This window comes from Arachis duranensis, chromosome 8, assembly GCF_000817695.3.
Source record: "Arachis duranensis cultivar V14167 chromosome 8, aradu.V14167.gnm2.J7QH, whole genome shotgun sequence".
Classification (NCBI taxonomy): Eukaryota; Viridiplantae; Streptophyta; class Magnoliopsida; order Fabales; family Fabaceae; genus Arachis; species Arachis duranensis.
Window position 1 is genome coordinate 5,242,247 of NC_029779.3, and position 24,758 is coordinate 5,267,004.

General features: G+C 37.0%; 2 protein-coding genes across 2 annotated transcripts; one reads left to right on the forward strand and one right to left on the reverse strand.

Moving 5' to 3' along the window:
• Positions 1 to 7,113: 7,113 nt before the first annotated feature.
• Positions 7,114 to 9,823, reverse strand: LOC107460328 (probable alkaline/neutral invertase B). The gene is given in 6 exon segments (XM_052253157.1): positions 7,114 to 7,654; positions 7,725 to 8,069; positions 8,072 to 8,150; positions 8,253 to 8,684; positions 8,816 to 9,290; positions 9,757 to 9,823. Coding segments are annotated over 5 exon segments (1,581 nt in total). The 5' UTR covers positions 9,245 to 9,290; positions 9,757 to 9,823; the 3' UTR covers positions 7,114 to 7,358.
• Positions 9,824 to 23,815: 13,992 nt separating this feature from the next.
• LOC107460363 (uncharacterized) lies at positions 23,816 to 24,451 on the forward strand. Its single transcript, XM_016078719.1, has one exon. It carries the CDS (start codon positions 23,816 to 23,818, stop codon positions 24,449 to 24,451), a length of 636 nt encoding a protein of 211 aa, XP_015934205.1.
• The last annotated feature ends 307 nt before the right edge of the window (positions 24,452 to 24,758 follow it).

Here is a 24,758-nt window from a genome sequence, read left to right on the forward strand (position 1 = left end):
GAAAGATATAAATTTAAACATTCAATTCATAAATAGTTAAAATTAAAATCCATTTTTTAGTTTATTTTCTTAATTTTTAATAATGACTGAATAATAATGTTATATTACCTGCCTTTTTTTGTGCTTATTAGTTGCTATATTGCCTGCCTAGTCAACGGGAGAAACTTACAAATTGAAAGGAAATATCAAAGCGAGATTTCATCTCAAGGTATATTTCTATCAAAAAAGTATATTTGTTTATAGTATATCATAAAAAATTACAAATTTATAAAATTAATTAACAGTTTATCTTAGTATGATCAAAACTAAAATAATAGAAAAGAATAAAATAAGCGTAAAATTTGATTCTGGTTGATCTTTTACTTTACAATATATTTTTGGGTGAGATTATATGTCAGATGCATATCGGAGCACGTGGAAACCATCTCGGAGCACGATCCCTTGCTAAAAAAGTACTTCGAGCCGGATTCTTTTGGCCGACTTTGAATCAAGAAGCCACTGAGTACGTTAAGAAATGCCCACCATGTCAGAAACATGCTAACTTTCATGTCGCCCTACCAGAGGAGCCCATTAGCGTGACATCACCTTGGCCATTTGTAAAGTGGGGACTCGACCTTCTCGGGCCCTTCCCCCAAGGGTCAGGACAGGTTAAGTTCCTCATTGTAGGGGTAGATTATTTCATAAAATGGATAGAGGCAGAGCCTTTAGCCAATGCCACGGCCCAAAGAAGTCGAAAATTCCTATATAGGAACATTATCACAAGGTTTGGGGTTCCTTACTCCATCATCACAAACAATGGCACTCAATTCACAGACGCAAGCTTTAGAAAATTGGTAGCCGACTTGAAAATAAAGCACCAATTCACATCCGTGGAACATCCGCAGGCTAATGGACAAGCAGAAGCTGCCAATAAAGTCATACTAGCCGGGGCTAAAATGGAGGCTGCAGGACGCAAAGGGATCCTGGGCCGAAGAGCTCGCACAAGTCCTATGGGCATATCGGACAACTCCACACTCCACCACAAAGGAATCACCCTTCCGATTGGCTTATGGAATGGAGGCTATGATACCGGTAGAAGTTGAAGAATGATCCCCCAAATGATCCTCTACAGCGAAAAAGCTAACTCCTGACTCCAAAGGGAAGAACTCGACATACTCTCAGAAGTTTGAGAAAGAGCTCGGATCAGAGAAGAATCATTAAAATGCCGCATGGCCTTAAAATACAATCAAAAGGTAGTACAGCGAAGCTTCGCCAACAATGACCTCATCCTAATCCGAAATGATATCGGAACAAGTCGACCTAAAGAGGGAAAGCTGGTAGCTAATTGGAAAGGACCCTACCGAATCACAAAGGTACTAGGAAAGGGTTACTACAAAGTGTTTGAACTCGAGGGCCGAGAGCTACCGAGATCATGGCATGCCTGCAACCTAAGAAGGTATTATAGTTAAAAGGTAATAAAAGATCTTAGGACAAAGGTGCACTCTTTTTCCTAAAAAAGGTTTTTTAATGAGGCACCAGACCAAGATCTACAAAATTACCTAGGGTAAGCACCCACATGTATATATTTTGCATATTTTCTATTTTGAATAAAGTTTTCCAGATTTCCTACAAAATCTCTTTATCAAGACGCATTATTTTGAAAACACAAAATTCATCGCCCGATTATAAAGCTACAGATCGGCAAAAGTGAAAACCAAATTCACTGCCCGATGTGATCGACAAAGAATGAAAATCAAGTTCATCAAAGATCGACCAAGCGAGGATCAAACTCTACAAAATCGGCAAAAGATGAAAAGCGATAAAAACAGAATGATGCAAGAAGTTATAAAAAGCAATCCATGAATAGAGGCCTGACGAGGTCTGAAACAAAAATGAATTGCTAAGAAATAACTTGGAATGGACCGACACAAAAGAAGTCAGACCAGATCAAAGCGACAAAAAGTTATAAAAAAGTAATCCCTAAAAAGAAGCCTGGCCAGCCCTAAAAAGCAGATTACTAGAAATAACTTCCAAAGGGACCGACATGAAGAAGTCGGACTAAAGCTACAAAAAGTTATAAAACGTAATCCGTAAAAAGAGACCTGATAAGGTCCAAATAAAATGGATTACTAGAAATAACTTCCAAAGGGACCGACATGAAGAAGTCAGACTAAAGCTACAAAAAGTTATAAAAAATAATCAATAAAAAGAGACCTGACAAGGTCCAAATAAAACGGATTACTAGAAATAACTTCCAAGGGGACTGATACGACGAAGTCGGCCGAGAAAGCTACAAAGTTATACAAAGTAATCCATAAAAAGAGACCGGACAAGGTCCAAATAAAATGGATTACTCAAAGTAACTTGGGGCAGACCGACATGAAGGAATCAGCCCGAGGCAACCAAAAGCGACAGAGTTATAAAAAGTAAATCCAAGGGATTACTAGAAATAACTCAAGAAAAGATCAACTAAGAGAATTAACCGATAGAGGGCGCGCGTTAAAAGGGAGACAACTCGACCCAAAAGACCACGACCTCGCCAAAATCAATTTACAAAGTGTTCCATCAAAGAATACTCAAAAGAAAAGAACTAGCCTTAAAAAGGATACTTCAAACATGTGACAAAGCACAAAGGGAATCAAAGGAAGTCGGAAAATAAACACTGAAGATTCCCGAAAAGTGCTAAGGAAAGCTGCAGGAAAGCATATTACAAAGAAACAAGGCAGTCACCATAAAACAAGACTCAAGAGGCCACTTGAAGCCGACCCCAAGAGCAAGAGAAACTATTTTTGTTTTTCAAAACAAAAGTTGCTAAAACAGCAACTGGAGTATCCAAAGTCAAAGATCACAAACTTACAAAATAAAGAGTTTAAAAGCCCACAAAGACCGGGCTATACACAAATGCATAAGAGAAATTATAAAGGATCCAAAGACTTCCCAGTAGCAGCATCTCGGGGAGAAGGAAGGCGAGTCTGAAGGGAAACTGCATCTACCATCCCATCATCCCGATTCAAAATCTGGACGTCTGGATCAGAGTCCGGTTGACTGGCTTCAACTGCCAGAGTTGAGGAAGGCGGGATAATAGAGGCTTTGGCAGAAGAAACTGAAGGAGGGACGACATCATCATCATTATCGGGGTCATCAGGAATAATCTTACCATCTTTTACAATGTTGTCCAAACTAAAAAGGGTAAGGTCCGGACATAGCTATCTTTGTGCTTCTGGGCCATCTCCTCAGACAGATCCGCCAGGGCCTTAGCCGCTGTAGCCCGAACCTTTTCACCCTCCAACTCTTTCTCCAGTTTTGCCACCTTTTTTTCGAGCTCCTCCTTCAACCCCTTGATCCTATCATACTCCGACTTGGCCTCCTCCATGAAAGCCTTAGTGGCATGAGCAGGAACATCCTGAGCACTCCGGAACAAGGCCGCTCCCATATGCGCCATTCTCACACTATTTCGGGTAATAAATTCCAGATGGTGAAGGATGGATACATCATCCGTAGGCATACCGTAAGGAGTAATTTGTTGGTCAACAAACCCCACGACATCGAAATCAGGGGCATCGAAATTAAAGGGCTTAGCAGTTCTCGGCTTTTTAGGAGAAGGGTCGGCAACAAACGGGGAGGCAGCACTGGAGCTCAGCAGAGGAGGAACAGATGAGGCCAGCCGGACGTTAGGATTCGGGATGATCTTTTTGGGACCAGAAGCGTCCGAGGTCGACCCCTTTAAAGAAGCCCTAGACGACCCCTCCTCGGGAACCTTGGCCGAGAGGTTTAGGGCCGCAGTCGCCTTCTTCGCCTTTTTAAAGGCCTTCATAGCATCATTATTTTTAACCATCTTTGAAAATATGCAACAAAGAAACCAAGTTATAAATAAAAAAAAGAAAATAGATAAACTCAACAAAATAGAGCAACACAACAGATACAAAAGAAGTTGACCACTACCCAGCTCAGCTTGGAGAAGTGAAGGATCTCCTAGAAATTTCTTGGTATCGAGATGGGGAGGCTGCCCCCAGTTCTCTTTCAACACAGTTACAAGGGCTTGTTCGACCTCATCCAACATCTCCCAGGAATATCTAGATACCACTACATTTTGTTGCCACTCCAAAGGAAAAGCAGGTTCATCATTCTCATCCAGAAAAAAGGGACGAGCTCCTTCAACAGCTTGGACCTTGAAAAAATAGTTCTTAAAATCATGAAAGGATTCATTATACATGGAAAAGACCTTTTCTTCCTAGGAAGCTCGGAAGGAAATCCAGGCGGCCTTCTTCTTAACCACACCAGGCTTTGTCAGAACAAAGAGGTAAAAGAAGAGGGATTGGGAAGGTTGGACACCTAATTCATGACACAGCAATTGGAAGATTTTTATGAAACCCCAGGAATTGGGATGGAGTTGGGACAGAGCCACGTTACAAGACCACAACAGGTTGGTCTCAAAAGGAGTAAAAGGAAGGGTAATATTCATCTGACTAAAAAAGAAGTCATATGCTTAGAAAAAAAAGGCTATCTCCAGCAGCCCGAGTAGAAAAACAAACTCTCTCTTCAGAAGTAGGGGATAAAAGCTCATAGTTCTTCTCATCACTACCATTACTACAAATCCTATGAAATTTTCTAAGTTGCTCACAAAATTCAGAGTCAACCAGCGAAATACATAAAAGAACCATAGAATCCACCCAGTCGGCCATGCCAGCAGGAAGTTGGGAGGATGTCTCGACAATATTCTTATGGGAAGACATGGATCAACTACTCCTACAAAAAGAAAAAAAAGGGGGGGTTACTAATCAAACAGCTCGGGCAAAGTGAGGAAGAACAGCTCAGACAAAAATGGATACAAACTCAAAACTACAGCATGCAGAATATCAGAAAAAACAAAAAAAGAAACCCCAGGACACAACCCAAAGTCCCGGGACATCCTTTGGAGGCAGTAACAGAGTAAAGGACTAACAGAGTAAGGACTAAAACCTACGGTCCGACACCTCCTAACAAAAGAATAACCTTCTCCTCAAAAAGAAGCGACACTCCAATCACAAAGACAACCAACTATCAAAATCATCTTTCATATATCAACGTACGCCAAAAGGAAAAGAAGCAACCCTTTTTTCATAATCAAGCAAACTCATCATGTCAAAAGGCGAAGAAAACTGAAGATACAAGCAGAAACGGTAGCTACATGCAAAGCCCCAAAAGCGTCAACTATCAAGACATACGACGAGATTCATGCAAAAAATAAAGAAACTCCCAAAGCATACATTATGGCAGCAATCAGATACAAACAAAGATAGAGAAAATATTCAAACTTTCCAACGCAAATGCAAGCAAGATCAAAGCTTTTCATGACCAAACAGCATTTTCAAAGAAAAGAAATGACAAAAGAAGTAAAGAAATAGAAAAGAAGAACCAACCTGAAAAAGAGGAAAAGCGCCGAAAAAAGTCGAAAGAAACGAAGCATTAAGGAGTTCATCCCAAGAAAAGGAACATTTGTTTCAAAATTAAAAGAATCAAAACGCTCCGCAAAGGGAAAACTCTACAAAGAAGGAAATCGACAATGCTCGAGCTCGGCTTTACCATAGAAGGATTAAAGTCCTAAAACTAAGGACTCGACCTCAAAAGGAAGACCGCACTCAAGCAGGGGCACTGTTAATACCCTGGATCGAGATGTCCGACCCGGGATGATCGGCGACAAGCCACCCGACCTCTTCAAGTTAGGACTATCCGACCTCTTCTCCAAGAGCTCGGCCAAATCACCAGGAAAGCCCAATAAAGGCCCAGACAGAGGAACACGACCCAAATCCAAAGGCAACCCAAGCCTATAGAGATAAGGGCGGTTCTCTTGAAGATAAGATGACTTCACTCAAAGATAAGATAAGATAACTATCTTATCTCCAAAAAAGGTCACTCTACAACATTATAAATACACTGGAGCACCCAGGTATAACTCATACTCTGATTCTACTAAAAACCTGCTTAATACCCTTGCTAACTTAAGCATCGGAGTCCCTTGCAGGTACCACCATCCTCCGGTGACGAAGGATCAGCACCGCCACCAAGTCCTATAAGTCGGACACGGCGGCTCCGGCCACCATCATCAAGTCGGACTCAACAGCGCCGACCAGTACAAAAGATCTCGTCCGAAATCGACTTATAGTTTCAGGTAACCCTCGGAACAAATACACTCGAATATCTTCGTGTTACACCCAAATTTGCTGCAAATACAGAAAAATGTTTCCTCTAATGCTGCATTTTGTCTTCTTTTTTTCCTTCTTTCTTTCTTTTTTTAGTTGAATGAACGTAATTTCATTCTCTTCCAGTAATTTTGCAGCATTATGTGCTTCTTCTTCTTCTTTGATTTTTTTATTCTTGTTAGAAGAGTAAAACAAGAAAAAATTGAGAAGATAAAACAAGAAAAAAAAAGATGAATAAAAAAAAGATGGTGGTGATGATGATGATGATGATGATGATGATGAAAAAGAAGAAGAAGAAGCAGCAGAAGATGAGGAGGAGGGAGAAGAAGAGTTTTGAATTATGCAGAACTTATCAGCACACATACACCGAAAATTTTTAAACAATACATTCAAATATCTTCGTGTTACACCCAAATATCTTCGTGTTATACCCAAATATGCTGTAAATACAGAAAAATATTTTCTTTAACGCAGAACTTTTACATTATATTTAATACAAACCATTAACGATGAAACATTATTCACTTACAGAATCATAACCTACTAACAAAAATATTCATTATCTTCAACAACGAGATAACTGATGATGGAGGAGAAGGAGGAAAAGAAAGGAGGAGAAGAAATTTCAATGAGAAAAGAAGGAGGAAGGAGGAGAAGGAAGAGGAGGTGGTGTTGGTGACAACGATAACGAAAGAGAAGAAGAAGAACGTGCGCACGTGAATATAAATTATCAAAAAATGACTTGTTTGTAGAAAATAATTGTATTAGTAAATAATCATTTTATTTATAAAAATCCCTACAGTATTCCAATCATAATATATGAATATACTATAGAAGTACAGAACACATTCTGACCTATTCAAAATATTAATGTTTTCAGTATTGACAAAATCACAAGGTATTTAATACTTCCCCTTGATCTCGAAAGTGCTAAGATTATTAGGAGGCAGAGATTTGTAGATCATAGATTGAGGAATGAATGAATGAATATCTACGTAAGTTTATCACATATTAAATGCGATAATGAAAAATATGACGAAGTTACATTCCATGTTCATCAGCTACTCTCAATTTAACTTGTAACTAACTCACTATTGCGTCTAACTACATATACGGTAAACAAGGATTACTGAGCGTCATGTCGGTCTTAGTCTCTATCATAAGGTGGACAAAATTGATCAATCAAAGACAAGAAAGAGTTCACAAGTTCCAAGAATTTGATCTCTTGAGCAAAGGCTTTAGATGTTTGTCTTCTTCCAATGCAACGATACCCAAATGGGATGGGTCATCCAGCATCATCCTAGCCACCAAGTAGCCAGCAATGGACCATGTTTGAAATTTGCGAGCTTGCTTCCCAATGTATCTACCTTGTGTCCCATCATAATATTCCGGCCAATTGTCCTTCAGCAACCTGGTCTCCGCAATCTCAAGGGCGTGTCTTGCGATTTGAGGTCGCCCTGTTTTGATGGAGGCTGCGGCGAGAAGCCACAAAAGAACTGCAAAATGTGGATCACATATCTTAGAATTTAATATAGCATGATAAGCATCTTGAAAGTATATATGTACCTGGCCAAGATCCACCATTGTGGTAACTCCATCTAGTATTCTTTGGGTCGCATCCTGTTATGATCCTCCATTCATGGCTTTCAATGGCTGGATAACAAACTTTGACAGGCATCTCCCCAACCAATTCCTGCCACCGTGATTCAATGAGATCCATGATCGCAACGGATTGCTCCGGAGTTGCCAAGCAGGACAATATGGCAATGCAGTTTCCAAGGCAGAACCATCGGAAATCCATCCTAGCTGGACTCACATTGCCAATGAAGTATCCACCATGATGAGGCATGAAGTCAAAAACCCAATCTGGTAGAGAATCAGGAATCACATTGAACTTATTCACTGCCGTGGATCTTGCTTAAGTAATTGCAATGCACATCTTAAAGCCATGAAGAATAGTGCTTGAATTTCAATGGGATAACCATAAACACCCTGAAACCATAAGTCCAAAACTCGAAAGTAAGAAACGTTTCCATTCATCACTAGTCATAACAGTTGCAGGCTCCCAAATCATAACAAATACATAAACCTCACCATTCTACGATCAATCATACAGCATCCATCAGCACATAGCAGAGTTGGAAATGTGTCAAACCCCTCCGAAAGACATAAACTGAGAATCAAGCGCATACCCTTTTGACATTCAGGACGTTCAGCCAAGGAAGAGTCTCCTGTAGCCTTTGTGTATGCACGAAGTAATATAATCCACCAAAATCCAGAATCAACAGGAGCAACCCTGCCTATTGCACTCTCTCCAAAATCCGCTATGAGAGTCTCATGGTTCCTGACAGGGTCATGGAATACTTTAAAACTAGCTGGCATCACCCCTTCTGCTAGCTGGAACCTATCAATCTTCTTCTCCCATGACTGAAGACGAAGTGTCTTCAAGATGAAATTCTTAACAATGTCTGGTTCCCCGTGCATCAGAAAAGCCAGAGCACTCGGGACAAAGTCCCTAACAAAGACCTATGCACAAGTATAACAACAATGAATAAAATACACAAAAAGAAATATGATATCACTAGAAGTATAGAACAACTTATGGAGAAAAAAAAGAGATAGATAAAAGAAAGAAAAGAAAAGCCTTAAAAGTGTACCTGATCATAATTTAGTTTCTCATCAGAATTGTCCAAGGCAGCAATTGTACCAACCGGCTGGCCGCGAAAATAGACCAAGGAACGCCTCAGAGCTTCCCATCCTTCATTTATTATTGGATGTGGATCCAATATGAGTGATCTTGGGATGCCTGATTTTTGTAGAGGAGAAAAAGCAGAATCAAAAGTGTCTCCTGCGCGAGAAGAGTTATCATTTTTAGTTGAGGACGGACGTGGAGAAAACCCTACAGATAGTTCACTCATTGATCTTTCATCTGCTGATCTCTGCCTCTCTATGTTCAACGACCTTGGCCTTTCTACTAATGCTTTTGAGAAATCAAATTCGTCAATTTCTGCCACACTACACAGTGCATCTGGACTTCTTACACTCAGATTCCGAGATTGAGACCACTCCATCTGATAGGAAGCCATCTTCGATCCTAGTGACAAGTAGCTAGTAGCACTACTGCCAAATTTCCTGCAGATATGTTATCATTAAGTTTAAGATATCAGATTCGACTAACTGCTAAATTCCATGTTTTGTAGTATTAGAACCCCAAAAGAAGACATTTTCTGATAATCAAGATTATTGGCTTCGTCAAATAATGATTGTTCGAATTTCAAAAGTTATAATATTATTTTAAGTAGTGGAGATGCAGAGACACAAAACAAATAATCATCTATGCCGCACCCAACGAAATAAAGAAAAAAAAAAAGACTAATCATCTCGTTGTCAAGATTATCCCACATGGCAAGATGGGCAAACAAGAAAACCGCAAGAGAGGAAGATGATGATAAAAAGGAAAGGCGGTAACGGATGATGAAAGCACAGAATCCAGAATTTGCCCCAAATATAATTGATGATGACAGAAAATAAAGAAATGTAGAAGAATGATCAACATTGTAAATAAGTGTGCATGTGTTGTTGATACTTGAAAGATTACAGTGAGTGATGCGAAAAAAGGCATTTTGACGTGGCTTTCAAGAGGATCGAAAAGCTTTCAAGATTTGGGAATCATGATCAGAGAAAAGGTAGTGAGAGATTCATGCAAAGAAAGTACGATGAGTTGTTGTGGGGAATCGGGAAGCAGAAAGAGACAAATGGGTCGAATCATAGTCATGATAAAACAATTTCACAGTGCAATGAATGATAGATAAAGATCAGCGAAAACTAACCAGCAGTACCACAAGCTAGAGAGAGAGAGAGATTTTTCTTTGCGTGAGAACTGAGAAGGGAGGGGAATAGTGTTGATGAGTCACAGATAGAGCAACGAAAGAGAAAGAAGAAGAAGCACGTGAAGGGAAGAAAAATGGAGGCGTCTTTTTTCTTCGAGTGAATATCCATCCGACTCTTATTATTTCGAAATGATAAGGAGGTCTCCAAAAAAAATACTCAATTTAGTTTTGATAGTTTTTTTAGGATTGATTAGTGTCTGTACTAAAAAAAATAACCTAAATTATTTTTGGCACAAAAATTTTGTTATTTTTTGAGATAATTGTCAGAAGGTAAATTAAATTTTTTTTGTTAAGGATCTCGTTATTTTTTGAGATAATTATTAGGGGCAAAATTAGGTTTTATTCTTTTTTCTTTTAATTTATTCGATATACTGGGTACGTTTATGTTATGACTTATGAACATGTTAGAATCATAATTGTTAAAACCGGACCGACTCGTTCGGTTAAACAAAAAAATCGGCATAATCGATCGCAAAATCGATTCGGATGAAGTATTTGACCAGAGAAAAAACTCAGAAGAAAATTGATACGAACTAATTTATTGTTCTATATTATTATTGTTGTATATTATTGTTGTTGATTTTTCAATCAGTTTTCGATGATTTAGGTATGATTTTACATTGTTATTGATTATAATTTGTGAAATATTATTTAAATGTTAGATTAATTGAATTTAAAAGATGATTAAAATACATGATGGGGTTAATAATAATTTCAAAAGAAATGTAAATTAAAATAAAATTAATCAGGATGTAGTTTTATATATATAAATTATTCTTTGAATATAATTCATGAATTGTTATTATTATTGTGTTAAATTAAGATATTATTATAATAATACTGATAATTTTTATATTTATTTTCATATTAATTATTTTTAGAATTTAAAATTTAATTTTTATTTAAATATTAGTGAAGATATGTATTTTAAATTTTAATTTTAAATTTTTAAATATTTTATTTTTTTAATTACGTGAGATCGAATCAACCAGTTTGATTAATGACCTAATAATTTAATTGATTTATCGATTTGGTTTTAACAAATAATATTTTTTAAGCGATATTGCCAAATATAATTTGCTCTTACATAATATGTTTTAATATTAAATATTTTAGAATAATACTATCCATCTAAATTTTTTTATGAACCAACAAAAAATTTTAAATATTTAGTATTATTTAATTTTTAATTTCCCTTAAAATAAATATATTAAATATTTAATTTTTGTTTGAGTTAAGTTAACAATAACTAAGTTTTTATTTTTTTCACTGAAATTATTTGTTAAATTTACAAATAAATTAACTATTTTTTTCCAAATGAAAGTGCATGACTTTGTTAGTCTGTTTGTGACGTTCTGAGCGGTTTTATACGCTGATATTTTGCTGCTACGTGTCACATCTCTACTATACTGGCACTGATATTTCGCCTTTTTAAGTTTCTTTTTAATTTTTTTAACTCTTGCATTGTATGTAACTTACTAGTGTTACTGTTAGGGTAAAACGTCTACTTTCTTTTAAAGAAGAATTAATTAACATTGCATTACATTTACATATATAACTAGGTGCATAACTAGATAATCAAGATTTAAAATTACATCTTCTATAAGCAAATCTTTAACCATATGTGTTCAGTCTGACAGCTATATCATTACTGTGTGAATGGTTGTGAGCTTGAAACTCACAATTTTACAAATAGATGATGTTCTGGTTAGATTTTTATTTAAATAAATATATTAATTATTGAAATAAATAATTTTAAAAATTATTATCAAAATATATCCTTCAGTTTTATCTCATTTATCATGTAAAGAAAATAAATTTGTACATATCTCGTTTATACTATAAACGAGACAACGTATATACGCGTGACACATCTATATCTCGTGACACATGTATATCTCGTTTACAGTGTAAATGAGATACAGACAAATTCGTTTACACTGTAAACGAAATACGTATTAAGTTAATGTTTTTACAGTGTAAACGAGATACATTAAGAAAAATTTTCAACAACTATAAAAGAATATGAAACCCTTGTCATTCTCCACATACATTTCATATACACGTGTTACGTGCACATGCCTTATCTCGTTTACCGTATAAACGAGATACGTACAAGCTGTAAATTTCGCATAATTAACGAATAATTAGTCAATAAATTAATTATTAATCCAAGAATTAGAAAATAAAATTTTATAGTTTAATGAAGTAGAATTAATTAAAATATTAATTTTGACACTAATTTTAAAGATTTAGGCTCAAGATTGGGTCGAACGTGCCGAACCGGACAAATCGGGTCTAAAACGAGCCAATGAACCAACCCAACCCACTTATACAATGAGCTTCAGCTCATTTTCTTTCCTATGCATGTGAAGAACGTTGAAGCTCATAGAAAGGAGAAGAAGAACTTCAAACCCTAATCCTCCACTAAATCTCATATAACCTTCAATCTGGTGCTCTGATCGCCGCACCGTTTGCGACCATGCGACCACCGCATCGAGCTCTACAAATCCATCGGAACAATTTCATAGGTAAGCCTCATTCTCTTTTCCAACTTCTCACCCCCTAAATTTTGTAAATTCAAAGAACAATTATGTTAAATTTTGTGTAATTTTGGTGTTTAGACTCGAAATTACTTGTGGGTATTGTCGGGTCTAGCTCACTTGAGCTATGGGTCAGGTAAGCACCCTCAAACCCTTTGTGTAATGCTGAATTAATGAATTCTATATTGATTATAGTGATAATTGTGATGTTCGATTGAAAATTGATTGTTGGTGGGAGTCAAAGTGAGAATTTGAAAGCTAGAGATCAAACTTTGGTGGCTACAGGACTGTTTAGTGAGGTTTTGGAATCCTGGAAGCTTGAAAAACGTTGCATTGTGAGGTGTTTCGAGCACTAAGAGGAATCAACCAATGTATGGTTTTAGTTTCTCGTAATTAAAATATGTGTCATGAAAACTTAGGTTAGATGACTTAGGATAGGTTGAATAATGTATTAGTGCGTATATTGTGTCAAATTGTTGTGGAATAGTTGGGTTGATGATTAATGGCATGAAAACGTTTGGTGGTGAAATAATGCATTTTTGTGGTTTTTGATGATATATATATATATATATAATGTTGTCTTGACTATGAATTATTGTGTGAAGTGATTATAATTGTGAATTAGTGTGTTATGGAGTAAATAAGGGGTGTTGAGTAATGGTTAAACTTGGTTGATGCAGATTCGGTAAGTATTAAAGGGGTTTGAGATTGAAATGTTTTTAAAATTTAGGATTGGTAATTTTGAGAAGTACTTGATTTTTTGACCAAATTTGGTAGGGTGTAACTTGGCTTCCGGACCTTTGATTTTAAACTTGTCAAAAATGAAAATTTGCTTTGAGAGGTTTACACCATTCGAAGAACGGATAAAAAATGTTTTAAAACAAAAAAAGTTATGCGCGTCCGAAATTTGGTGTATAAAATAGAAATTTTGGACATAGATTTTTGCACCTTCTGCTATGCACGCGTACCTGAGGGCACACGCGACGGGGCCATTGGGCACTGCCCAGAGGCTCCGCGTACGTGGCAATGTGGCGCGTACGCTGAAGTGGGGATTTTTCACGGTTGCGTACGTGGCCATATGGCACGCGACGTGGGAAAACTCTCGGTTTGAGAGGCTCACGTACGCAGACCAGTGATGCGTACGCGAGAGTATCTAGAGTTGCTTCCTGCGTACGCAAGTAGAGTGCGCGCATACGCAGACCTCCTATTTTTTTGAAACATGAATTTTTTTATTTTTAAACCATTCCCTTAACTTTCAAAACCTTTGTAACTCTTATTTAAAGCCTGGTAGATGGATTTTAGGTAGTGGAGTATGATTAGGCCTGTGAGAAAGATAACTTGTTGGAGAAGAAAGAGGTAAAGTGAATGATGATAATGGCGGAAGTGCGGTATATGTAATGAGCTTGATGGCTATGTTGAATAATGAATTATGGCTGATAATGATTATATGAATTTGAATGATTAGGTGATTTGTTGCACTTCCAAATATCTGAGATACGAGTTTTCCTGGGAAAAAGCAGTGGCTTGTGATGAATCCATATTTTACGATAATTTTTTTATTAGAATTGAGAGAATTTCATCATTTAAACCTACACTTAATCCCTTAAATAGCATGCTTTTAAGTTCTCCTCCTAAAATATGCTTAATTGTGAAAACATGCTCTTTTATGCTTAATATGACCTATTTTATTCCATTTGCCTTTCATTCGATACGTTTGTGAGTGATTTCAGATGTATAAGGTAGGAATGACTTAGTGAAAATGGAAGAGGAGCATGCAAGGAGGAGGAAGCATGAAGAAACAAAGGAGAAGAGCATCGCGATGTGTGCGTGTGCACAGCACCTTGTGCGTACGCACAGGCAGCAAAGCAAAGCAAAGTGTGTGAGCACACATCATCTTGCACGTCGCACGATCATCCAAAGTATCGCGAAGTATGTGTGCGCACAGCCTCTTGTGCGTACGCACAACCTGAGATTTCGGCCAAGTGTGCGTGCACACACGTCTGTGTGTACGCACAGGTACCTGCGCATGCATTCATTAAAAACGCACATGACTCACATTTTGAGGGCTTGGAGGCCCAATTCTGATGGCCATAGCTCATATTGCAAGGGGCAAACATTGGAAAAGCATAACATATCATTAGGGTAGTTTTAGATATTTGTAGGAGGCTTTAGGTTTAGTTTTTTTTCTTTAAGTTTTCTCTCAACACCATTAGGGTTTTACATTTTCAAATGCCATTTTTCATTTTTGATCTTGGATTTGTGCTAGCCTCCATTGTAAGTATCTCTTAATTACTACTTTTTATAGTTACAATTTTAATACTCTTTCTTGTAGTTAAAGTCATAGTGTTAATATATATACTTTTTGCAATTTTGATCTCTTGTTGATAATTTTGATGATTGATGATTATTACATGCTTGGTTGAGTTGCTATTGTTGCTTTTGATCATTTGTTGCTCATAGTTTCAAGTATTTTCTCAATTTCCCAATGTTTAATGTTAATGCCCACTAAGTGTTTCTGGAAATGTCAATTTTAAGTATGGGTTAAATTTCCACCTCTTGACTTGGGGAAAATGAGCATATGAGTTCCTAGAGTTGGAATGTCCAACATTTAGTGATAATTCTTGGATTGTTAATTGTTCTTGTGTCCACTAACGCTAACTTGTTGCTAAGGCAGTTAGCAAGTGAGTTAGGATTTATGGATTAAGAACAACTATGCTTACTTGACCTACTATACTTAATCCATTACAATTGTCATAGTTGTAGTTGCAACAAGGAAAGGATTCCTAGCTCATCCCAAGCCAAGATTCCATTTTTGCTTTGAATCACACACACACACACACACACACACACACACACATATATACATCAATCACTTTTATATCTTACTTGTTCATATTACATAGCTCGTTCTTTAATTCCTTTATTAGTTCATTAATTGTAATTTGAATGTTCTTTTATTCCTTTAATTTTTTATCTCTTTATTGAAAATCGCGTTGCCTTCAGAACCGAAATTGTGCACTCATTGGCACTAGTCCTTGGGAGACGACCCGGGAATTGAAACTTCCGGAATTATATTTGTTTTGAATCATGACCATTTGTTACTCCAAACTTTGATAGAGAAGATCGATTGTCGGTTCAAACTATGCTATCAACGGAATTGTTTTGTCTAAATTCTGAATTGGCATAATCTTATCCACCAGCTTGCCACCACGTGTTCTAGGTTGAGACTCAATTCTCTGCTGACCTGTATCGTAAATGTGGCTGGACACTTATACCTTTCCGGATGAGCTCTCCCCCATGGATATACACATGTGTGTTATATGATTATGAATGAGTATGATTTGAGATTTGGGGAAGCACGATAGAGGGACAGTCCAATGGATAGCTATCAGAACTTGTCGAGATGGCTATATAACTGACATATGAGACTCATTAGCCATAGGACAGACATACATCATATGTATCTATATGTTTGTAGTGTGCTTTAATTTGTTTGGAATGCCTAACTGATCACATAAACTACTTGCTACTATGCGTGAAATTAGAACTCTCACAACTTCACCGATAAGTACACTGGGTCGTCCAAGTAATACCTTAGGTGAGTGATGATCGATCCCACGAGGATTGTTGGATTGAGCAAGTAATAGTTATCTTGCTGGAATTAGTCAGGCGAAAAGGAAAGAGAGTTGTTGTTGTAGGCGCATAAAACAAGAAAGTAAAGAAAAGCAATTAAAGATTGGTAAAAAGATAATATATGAAAGCAGTTAAGTCCTCGGAGATGCTTATCTTTCTGGATTAATACTTCTTACTAACTACTTTAATAATGAATGATTCGTTCTATGGCAAACTTTAAGTGAGTAAACTCCAATTCCTTGGCAATCTAATCTCCTCTGATTCTCATCAAAAGCTAGGGTTAGTAGTTATTCAACTCGAACGAGGTGAAGCTCAGCATTCTAGTTTAGCGCCACAAAAACCTCAATTACCCAAAGCTAATTGGATTTTGTGTCACATATCTAATTAGCCTAGATAGATTGCAGTTTAGGAGATGTATTCTCAAGCTGTAGCTCAAGTGAACTTGGTCAGAGTATCACAAGAACCCATGTAGAAAAAGGGGTCAAACTTCTATTCCATCGCAGATTCATTTAGATGAAGAACGAAAATACATCATAGGATGGAATCAAACATATATTTAAATAGAATAGTAATAATATTAATCCATAGGAATAAGCAGAGCTCCTAACCTTGACCAGGAGGTTTAGTTACTCATACTTTACAGAGAAAACAAAATAAAAATAAGAGGATCTGTCTGTGAATGTATGTGAATTCCCATAAACTTAAGTGATCTCCTCTTTAAATAGTAAATACTAACCTTAAAAGATGTTAATTTAAATTTAAAAATTACAAAGATAAGACTAGATAAGCTAAGGAGTGCTAAAATCTACTTCGGTGCCCACTTTGGTCATGTGCTTCGGTCAAGCGTGGCATTCGACTTGGGTTTTGGGCGTTGAACACCCATTGGGGAATGAGCTCGTTGGCCTTCTGCTCCTTAGCTGGAGTTGAACGCCAGTTTTAGGCGTTCAACTTGGTAGGCCAGTCCTTCTTTGGTGTTAAACGCCAGATGTGGACGTTTAACCCCAGTTTTGGCAGTGATTCTAGAAAAGAAGTATAAACTATTATATATTGCTGGAAATCTCTGGAAGTTATCTTTCAAACGCTATTTAGAATGCATCAATTGGACCTTTATAGTGAAAGATATGCTCGTTGGAATACATAGAGGTCAGGATTGACAGCATTTGCTATCATTTCTTCATCTCTGAACAAGATTCTGCCAATTTCACCCAAAATTCACTGAAAATCATAAAAATAACACAAAAACGCAAAGTAGCATCCAAAGATGAAATTTGCACTAAAACATAGTAAAAATTAATAAAATCTAACTAAAAACAACTAGAAAATATTATGAAAAAAGGTCTAAGATGCTCACGCATCACAACACTAAACTTAAATTGTTGCTTGTCCTCAAGCAAACAAAAACAAGATAGGACTAATTGGAAGAGAAAAATACATCATCTTTTAGAGTTGTCAATGAGCTCAGTTTTAATTACTTAATGGGGCTATTAGCTCCTTATTTCTGAATAGCTTTGGCATCTCACTTTTCTTTGAAACTCAGAAATATTGGCACCGTTTGGAACTAGAATCCAGATGATATTATTGATTCTCTTCTTTTAGTTTTTCTTGATTCTTAAACACAACTTTTTCTTTTGGTGCTTTGCACCTTTGAGCCTAGTCGTGACTCTAAGCGTTTTGTTTTCAAGTATTACCACCTGATACATAAACGCCACAAGCACTTAACTGGGGGAACCCTTTGGATTCGAATTTAACTTTTCTTAAATTCCCAGACAGTGGTGCTCAAAGTTCTTATGCGTACTATTTATAGGATTGGATCACGACTTTAAATGTTCACTCTCAAGATTTTCTTGACACCTTCACACCACAAGTATATAGTTAGGGATAGCAACTTTTTTGAACTTTTTAGGCCAATTTTGACCCTCTTAACCATTGATGCTCAAAGCCTTGGAAGATGAGCAACAAGATATGTAAATGACATGAAATTAAAGAAAGCAATAAAGTGCAAGAAACTAAATGGCAAAAATGTAAAGTATGGGAGAGTAAAGTGCAAGAAAGTAAATTACTATAAAGTAAATATAAGAAATAAAGATAAAATAAACATTAGGATCAAGAGATATTGAATTCTCTGGATCAATTGCTTTCATCTCATCTTCAATCATGAAACTCATTGATCTCTTGGCAATCATGAGTGATTGAACTCCAATCCCATGGTGATTCAATCTTTCTACCCTTGAACAATTGCCAATTCCTTGATCTAGTTGCTCATGAGAAGAGATGAAGATCGGTCCCTGTTGAGCCTAGTTTGATTTTGAGTTAAGTTATGATGACAAACATTCATTTGAGTTAAAAAGCCCAATATTGTTTGATGGGTGTTTTTATTGTTGCAGGCCTAAGTATCCTAGTTCATACTACATCAGCCCATCACAGCAAATAGAAGAACAGCTCACACTGTTCCTTGGTACAGTAAACAAGTCCAACACTTTCCATAGCACCGTTCAGCAAAATAAATGGTTAAGTATTTGCTAAAAGTAAATGATGACAGCTGGAAAATAGCAAGGACATGTGTGGCTATGTAAAAGTAAAGAAGGACAGCTGCTACACTCCCACCACCCCAAGGACAACAGTAAAGCAAAATTTCAGAAATGGGAGAGCAATACACAAACATGCAAAGGAGCAGAGGTAGTGGTGCAACTCCTTGAGCAGCAAGGAAATGGAGCAGAATGAAAAAGGAGTGCATGCCATGGAAGAAGACAAAACCAAGGACAGCAGAGGTAGTGGTCGAGCTCCTCGGACAGTAGAAGTGGTGGAGCAGGATGAAGAAAGCACCGCCTGCCAGCAGGGACAGCTCCAACGAGCAACTAGTACAAGGAATTGGAAGAGGCAAAAATGAACGCAAGATGAAGATATATAACAAGCCTCATTCCATCACTTGAAACCAAGAAAGAGAGAGCACACACACCCAGAGCACCATCTTTAACACAGAGCTGGAATTTCTTTCTTCTACTCAAGCTTAATTCTGAATTTTTTGTTATGGCTATCTTGTGTCATTTTCTGTTTTGAGAAAAGGCTAATCTTGTGAGGTTGAAAAGCCAATGAGTGAAAAGGCAAGAATGATGCAAAAGAGCCACTAATTTCTGATGTAATTTTGGTTATTGAACTAGGATTAGTTCCCCTTACCAAGTTAGGTTAGCACTTGGGAAAATTGAATATGGTTGATTCCCTTTCCTAGTTGGGACATCACTGTGGGAAGCTAAGCTTTGGTGATGAAAGCTTAGGGGGTAGATACTAGTTGAATTAGGAAAAATTCAATAGTATTGGTGTATGTAATTTGTGAATGATTAGTGAAAATTCCAGCATGGTTTGTGGTGGAGACTAGATGTAAGGTTCATTGCACAAAGAATCTGAACCAGGATATATGCTGGTCTTCATTGTCTCTTCCCTGCTCTTTATAGGTTCTGCGTATGAGATAATTTCAAATAATCTCCTGCAACTCGAGTGACAGCATAAACAGAGTTTGAAACTTTAAGTTTTAAGCTAACTTGATTCAACCCCCTTCTCAAGTTCAACTAGAACCATCAATTGGTATCCAGAGCAAGGTCTCAAGGAGGCAAGCTTTACAGCTTGGAGCAAATATCCATGGCCAACAACATGAGTCCTAACATCGTGGCTTTCACTCTCACTGAAGGGCAGTCTGATAATAGACCTCCCTACTTCAATGGCAGCAACTACTCTTACTGGAAAGAAAGAATGAGAATCTTCGTGGAGACAATTGACTAAAACATCTGGAAGATCATTCTCAACGGACCAGACGTCCCCACTAAACAGAATGCTGATGGAGAAGTTATGGCAAAGGAAGACAGTGAATGGACATATGAAGAAAAGAAGAAGGTTGAACTCAATGCCAAAGCAATCAACCTGATGCATTGCGCAATCAGTTTTGAAGAGTTCAGAAAGGTGTCAAGGTGCAAAACAGCTAAAGAAATATAGGACAAGCTCAGACTCACTCATAAAGGCATTAAGTAAGTGAGGGAAACCATAATTGACATGTTGATGAAGGAGTATGAAATGTTCAGTATGAAGGAGGATGAGAGCATCGATCAAATATTCGAAAGGTTCTCAATAATCATCAACAATCTGGATGCAATGGGAAGGAACTACTCTGAAGAAACTCTAGTGAGAAAGATCCTGAGAAGTCTTACTAAGAAATGGGAAGTAAAAAGCATGGCCATCTCTGAAAGGAATGATTTGATCAAAATCACCTATGATGAGCTGAGAGGCAAGCTACTAGCCTATGAAACTACTCACATGTCTCAAGACAAAGATGACAAAAAAAAGTATAGCACTAAAATCAAGAATGACAGCCCAAGTAGAAGAATCTGATAACAGTTTCTCAGATGAAGAAATGGTGCTCTTTGCAAGAAAAATGAGAAGACTACTGAGATACAAAAGAAAAGGCAAATAAAGCTCTTCGTCTACTTAACGTCAAGAAAGATCAAGTCAAGTTCACATGCCATCACTGCAAGGAACCTAGTCACTTCAAGTTAGATTGCCCTCAACTTAAGAAAGGTGAAAAATCCAAGAAAGACAAAAAGAAGGTGATGATGGCAACATGGGAGGACTTGGAGAACGACACCAGCTCAAAGAGCTCAGATCAAGAAGCTCAACTATGTCTGATGGTAGATCATCATGCTGAATATGAGGTAGATCTCTCTGACTTATCTATTGATGAACTGCACTACATTATCAAAGACATTTTTGTGAACTCTAAGAAACTCTTGGATAAGTATGCAAAATGTAAGAAAGAAAATAAGGTATTGAGGACAAAAAATGATCTTCTTTTGAAAAAGGTCAAGGCAAATGAAACTGATAATGAAAAGTTTTTAAAAGAAGAAAACACTGCCTTGAGAGCTGAATTAGAAAAATTCAAACTCAAGCATGAAGTTGCTGCTTCCACTGATTTGATTTCTGAAAACAAAAAGCTAAATGAACATATAAAAAGTTTGAATGAAGACTTAGCAAAATTTGTTCAAGGTTCTCAAAATCTGAAAAAACTACTTGCTAGTCAAAGGTTTGGCTCTGAAAAATCTGGACTTGGATTCAAAGAGGAAAATAAGGCTGTTTTCAAACAAAACTTTAAAAAATCTGAAGCTTTGTCTTCCAAACTTTTCAAACCAAAATGATTCAGCAAACCTCAAAAATCAGTGAGCAAGAATCAGTGCTACAAGTGCAATAGAAATGGTCATGATCCTTCTCAATGTTTCATCTTTCTTAGGTCTTTTGGTAATGATAGTAAATTATATAAAGTTGTTCATGATTTTAATGTTCTTAGGCAACCAAGAAGATTTCACATCAAAGGATCCAAATGAATTTGGATACCTAAGGTTAGTTGAAGAACATGCAGGTTTGCCTTACATCCAAGAAGAAAAAGGATATGTGGTATCTTGATAGTGGATGTTCAAGGCAAATGACCGGAATGGATACTTTCTTCATTAAACTCAACAAGTATGATGGAGGATTTGTCACTTTTGGAGATAATGGTAAAGGTAAAATAATTGCCACTGGTAAGGTTGGCAAAGATTTTTCAACTTTCATTGATAGTGTCTTTTTAGTTGATGGGTTAAAGCATAATCTATTGAGCATAAGTCAATTGTGTGACCTTGGATATGTTGTAACCTTTAGGAAATCTAATTGTAGAGTCATAAATGAGAAAACAGGAACTGTTCTATTTGTTGCCAAAAGAAGTGAAAATATTTATGGTATCACTCTAGATGATCTAAAAGTTCAAAATGTAACTTGTTTCTCTTCAATGGAATCTGAAAAATGGATGTGGCATAAGAGGTTAGGACATGCTAGCATGTTCCAAATCTCTAAGCTTGTAAAGAGAGGTTTAGTTAGAGGTCTTCCTAATATAAAATATGATAAGGACATCATTGTCATCTATTGATTCTCTCTCAATTTCAAGCATTCTCTTCTCTAATTCTTCTTTTCTTCAAGATGCACAATCCAAAATCCAAGATTTGATCGATCTAATTAGATATTTAATTAGACGTTGCTTGCCTCAATCCGTTAATCCACATGAAAATAAAATCCATTCACTGTGGTATTACTTGAATGACCCGGTGCACTTGTCGGTATCCATGAGCTTTAACTTTCTCTTATCAAGTTTTTGTTTATTTTATTTTATTACTTGAATGACCCGTTGCACTTGCGGGTATCCGTTGTCGGGGATTAATTGAGACTGACAACATACGTCCGGTTAAATCCTAACTTAGATCTCGTTTATTTTAGTTTCTATTCTTTTCTTTTATTTTCTTTATCTTATTTATATTCTTCTCTTCTTTTTTCTTTCTTTATACCGTAAGGTACATTTGATCTCCTCTTGTGTTTTTGCATGCCAGAGAGAGAAGACCCTGCATCTCTCCAGTACGATCTCGAAATGGAGCTAAAACTATTTTAATTAAGAAAGAAAGCAAAAGCCAGGAGAAAAGAAGAAGAGATAATAGCAGAAGATCAAAACAATGCAAGAAAGACCCTTGGAGAATATAACATGCTTACCTCCGAAAGCTGTGGAGATAGAATAGTGAGACCCATGGTTCAAGCAAATAACTTTGAACTAAAGCATTTACTAATCCATTTGGTATAGCGATACCAATTTGGAGGTAGCCCTCAAGAGGATCCGAACATCCATATAACTAATTTTTTCCATCTATGTGACACTGTGAAGAGTAATGGAGTTAGCTCCGAAGCCATCTAGTTGAGGCTATTCCCATTCTCTTTGAGAGATATAGCCACATAATGGCTCCAAACTCAACCTTTAGACAGCATCACTTCGTTGGAGGATCTAGTTAAGAAATTTCTAACTAAATACTTACCACTCCAAAAGCTGGCCCGATTGAGAAATGACATCAAATTATTCTCCCAAAAGAGGGAGAATTGCTCTATAAAAATTTGAAAAAGGTACAAAGAGATGCTTAGAAGATGTCCACACCATACATCTCTCAAGCTTCAAGCACGATGATTGAATTATCAGCTGGAGGTTCCTTACACAGAAAGACACCTGAAGAAGCATTAGAATTGATAGAGACAGTGGTGGTCAATAATTTAATGTATTCATTCGAAAGGGCAAAAAAAAAGGTGATGGCACTAGACACTATGGACACACTTCTAGAACAAAATAAAATGATGTCCAAGCAATAGCCTCACTCGTAAAACAACTGGAGCATAAGCAGGTAGCATCCTTTAGAAGTCAAGCTTCTTGTGATCTGTGTGGAGGAAAACATCCAAGTGAAAGGTCTGACGTATATACAGGAGGCCATTCATCCACTGAGCAAGTGAACTTCATGGGACATTCTTTAAGGCCAAAAAATGATATATTTTCAAAAACTTATAATCCAGGCTGGAGGAACAATCTCAATTTTGGTTGGGGTAATCAAAGACAAAGGAATTTCAACAATCCATATCAACAAGCCAACCATAAAAAATTATCATCTCCTGAGCTCACGACCAATGCCACCTTTCTGCAATAAACCCAAGACTTTATACAAGAAGTAAGAGCAAATTTCAAAAACCAAGAAGCAAATTGCAATTAGGACAAATGGCTAAGCAATTGGCAGAAAGGCCTACCAAGTTCTTTCCTAGTGACACTGTACCAAGTCCCAAGGAAGAATGTAAGGTCATCTCTCTAAGGATTGGAACAATGATTAACAAGGAGCTTTCCATGGAGGATGAAAAGAAAATCAAAGACCCGCAACAAGAAAAAAGGGAGGAGAATCTAGAGAAAGCTCATGCACTAGTAGAAATTAAGAAGGAAAAAGTGAAAACATATAAATCAAGAATTCCATACCCTCAAAAGCACCAAAAGCAAGATCAAGAGAAGAACTTTTCAAAGTTCTTAGAGGTATTCAAGAAGCTACAAATCAACATTCCTTTTGTTGAAGTCCTTGAACAAATACCTCTCTATGACAAGTTCATAAAGGAGTTATTGTCAAAAGAAAGATCACTCAAAGAAGATGAGAATGTAATTTTCACCAAGGAATACAGTGCCATCATTCAAAGGAACTTACCACAAAAATTAAAAGATCCCGGTAGTTTCCAAATTCCTTGCACTATTGGTGATATCACCATTGGCAAAGGTCTTTGTGACTTAGGAGCTAGCATCAATCTGATGTCTCTGTTTATGGTGAAGAGACTACGAATTGAGGAGGTGAAACTAACCAGAAGCTCATTGTAACTAGCTGACCGATCAATGAAGTTTCCACATGGGATAGTGAAAAACACATTGGTTAAGGTCGGAAGGTTTATCTTTCCTGTTGACTTTATAATTTTTGACATGGAGGAAGATGAAGATACCTCCATCATCCTAGGAAGACATTCTTAGCCACTGGACAGGTACTCATTGACGTCCATAAAGGAGAGCTAACACTAAGGGTGCATGAAGAACAAATGGTTTTTAAAGTCTTCAAAGCCATGCAACACCCGATCAAAACAGAGGATTGCATGAGAATTGACTTGATTGACACCTTAGTTCAAGAAATTGT

What these genes read in the sequence shown, in the direction of transcription:
- LOC107460363 (XM_016078719.1), top strand. Translation starts at nt 23,816, where the DNA reads ATGGCTAAGCAATTGGCAGAAAGGCCTACCAAGTTCTTTCCTAGTGAC.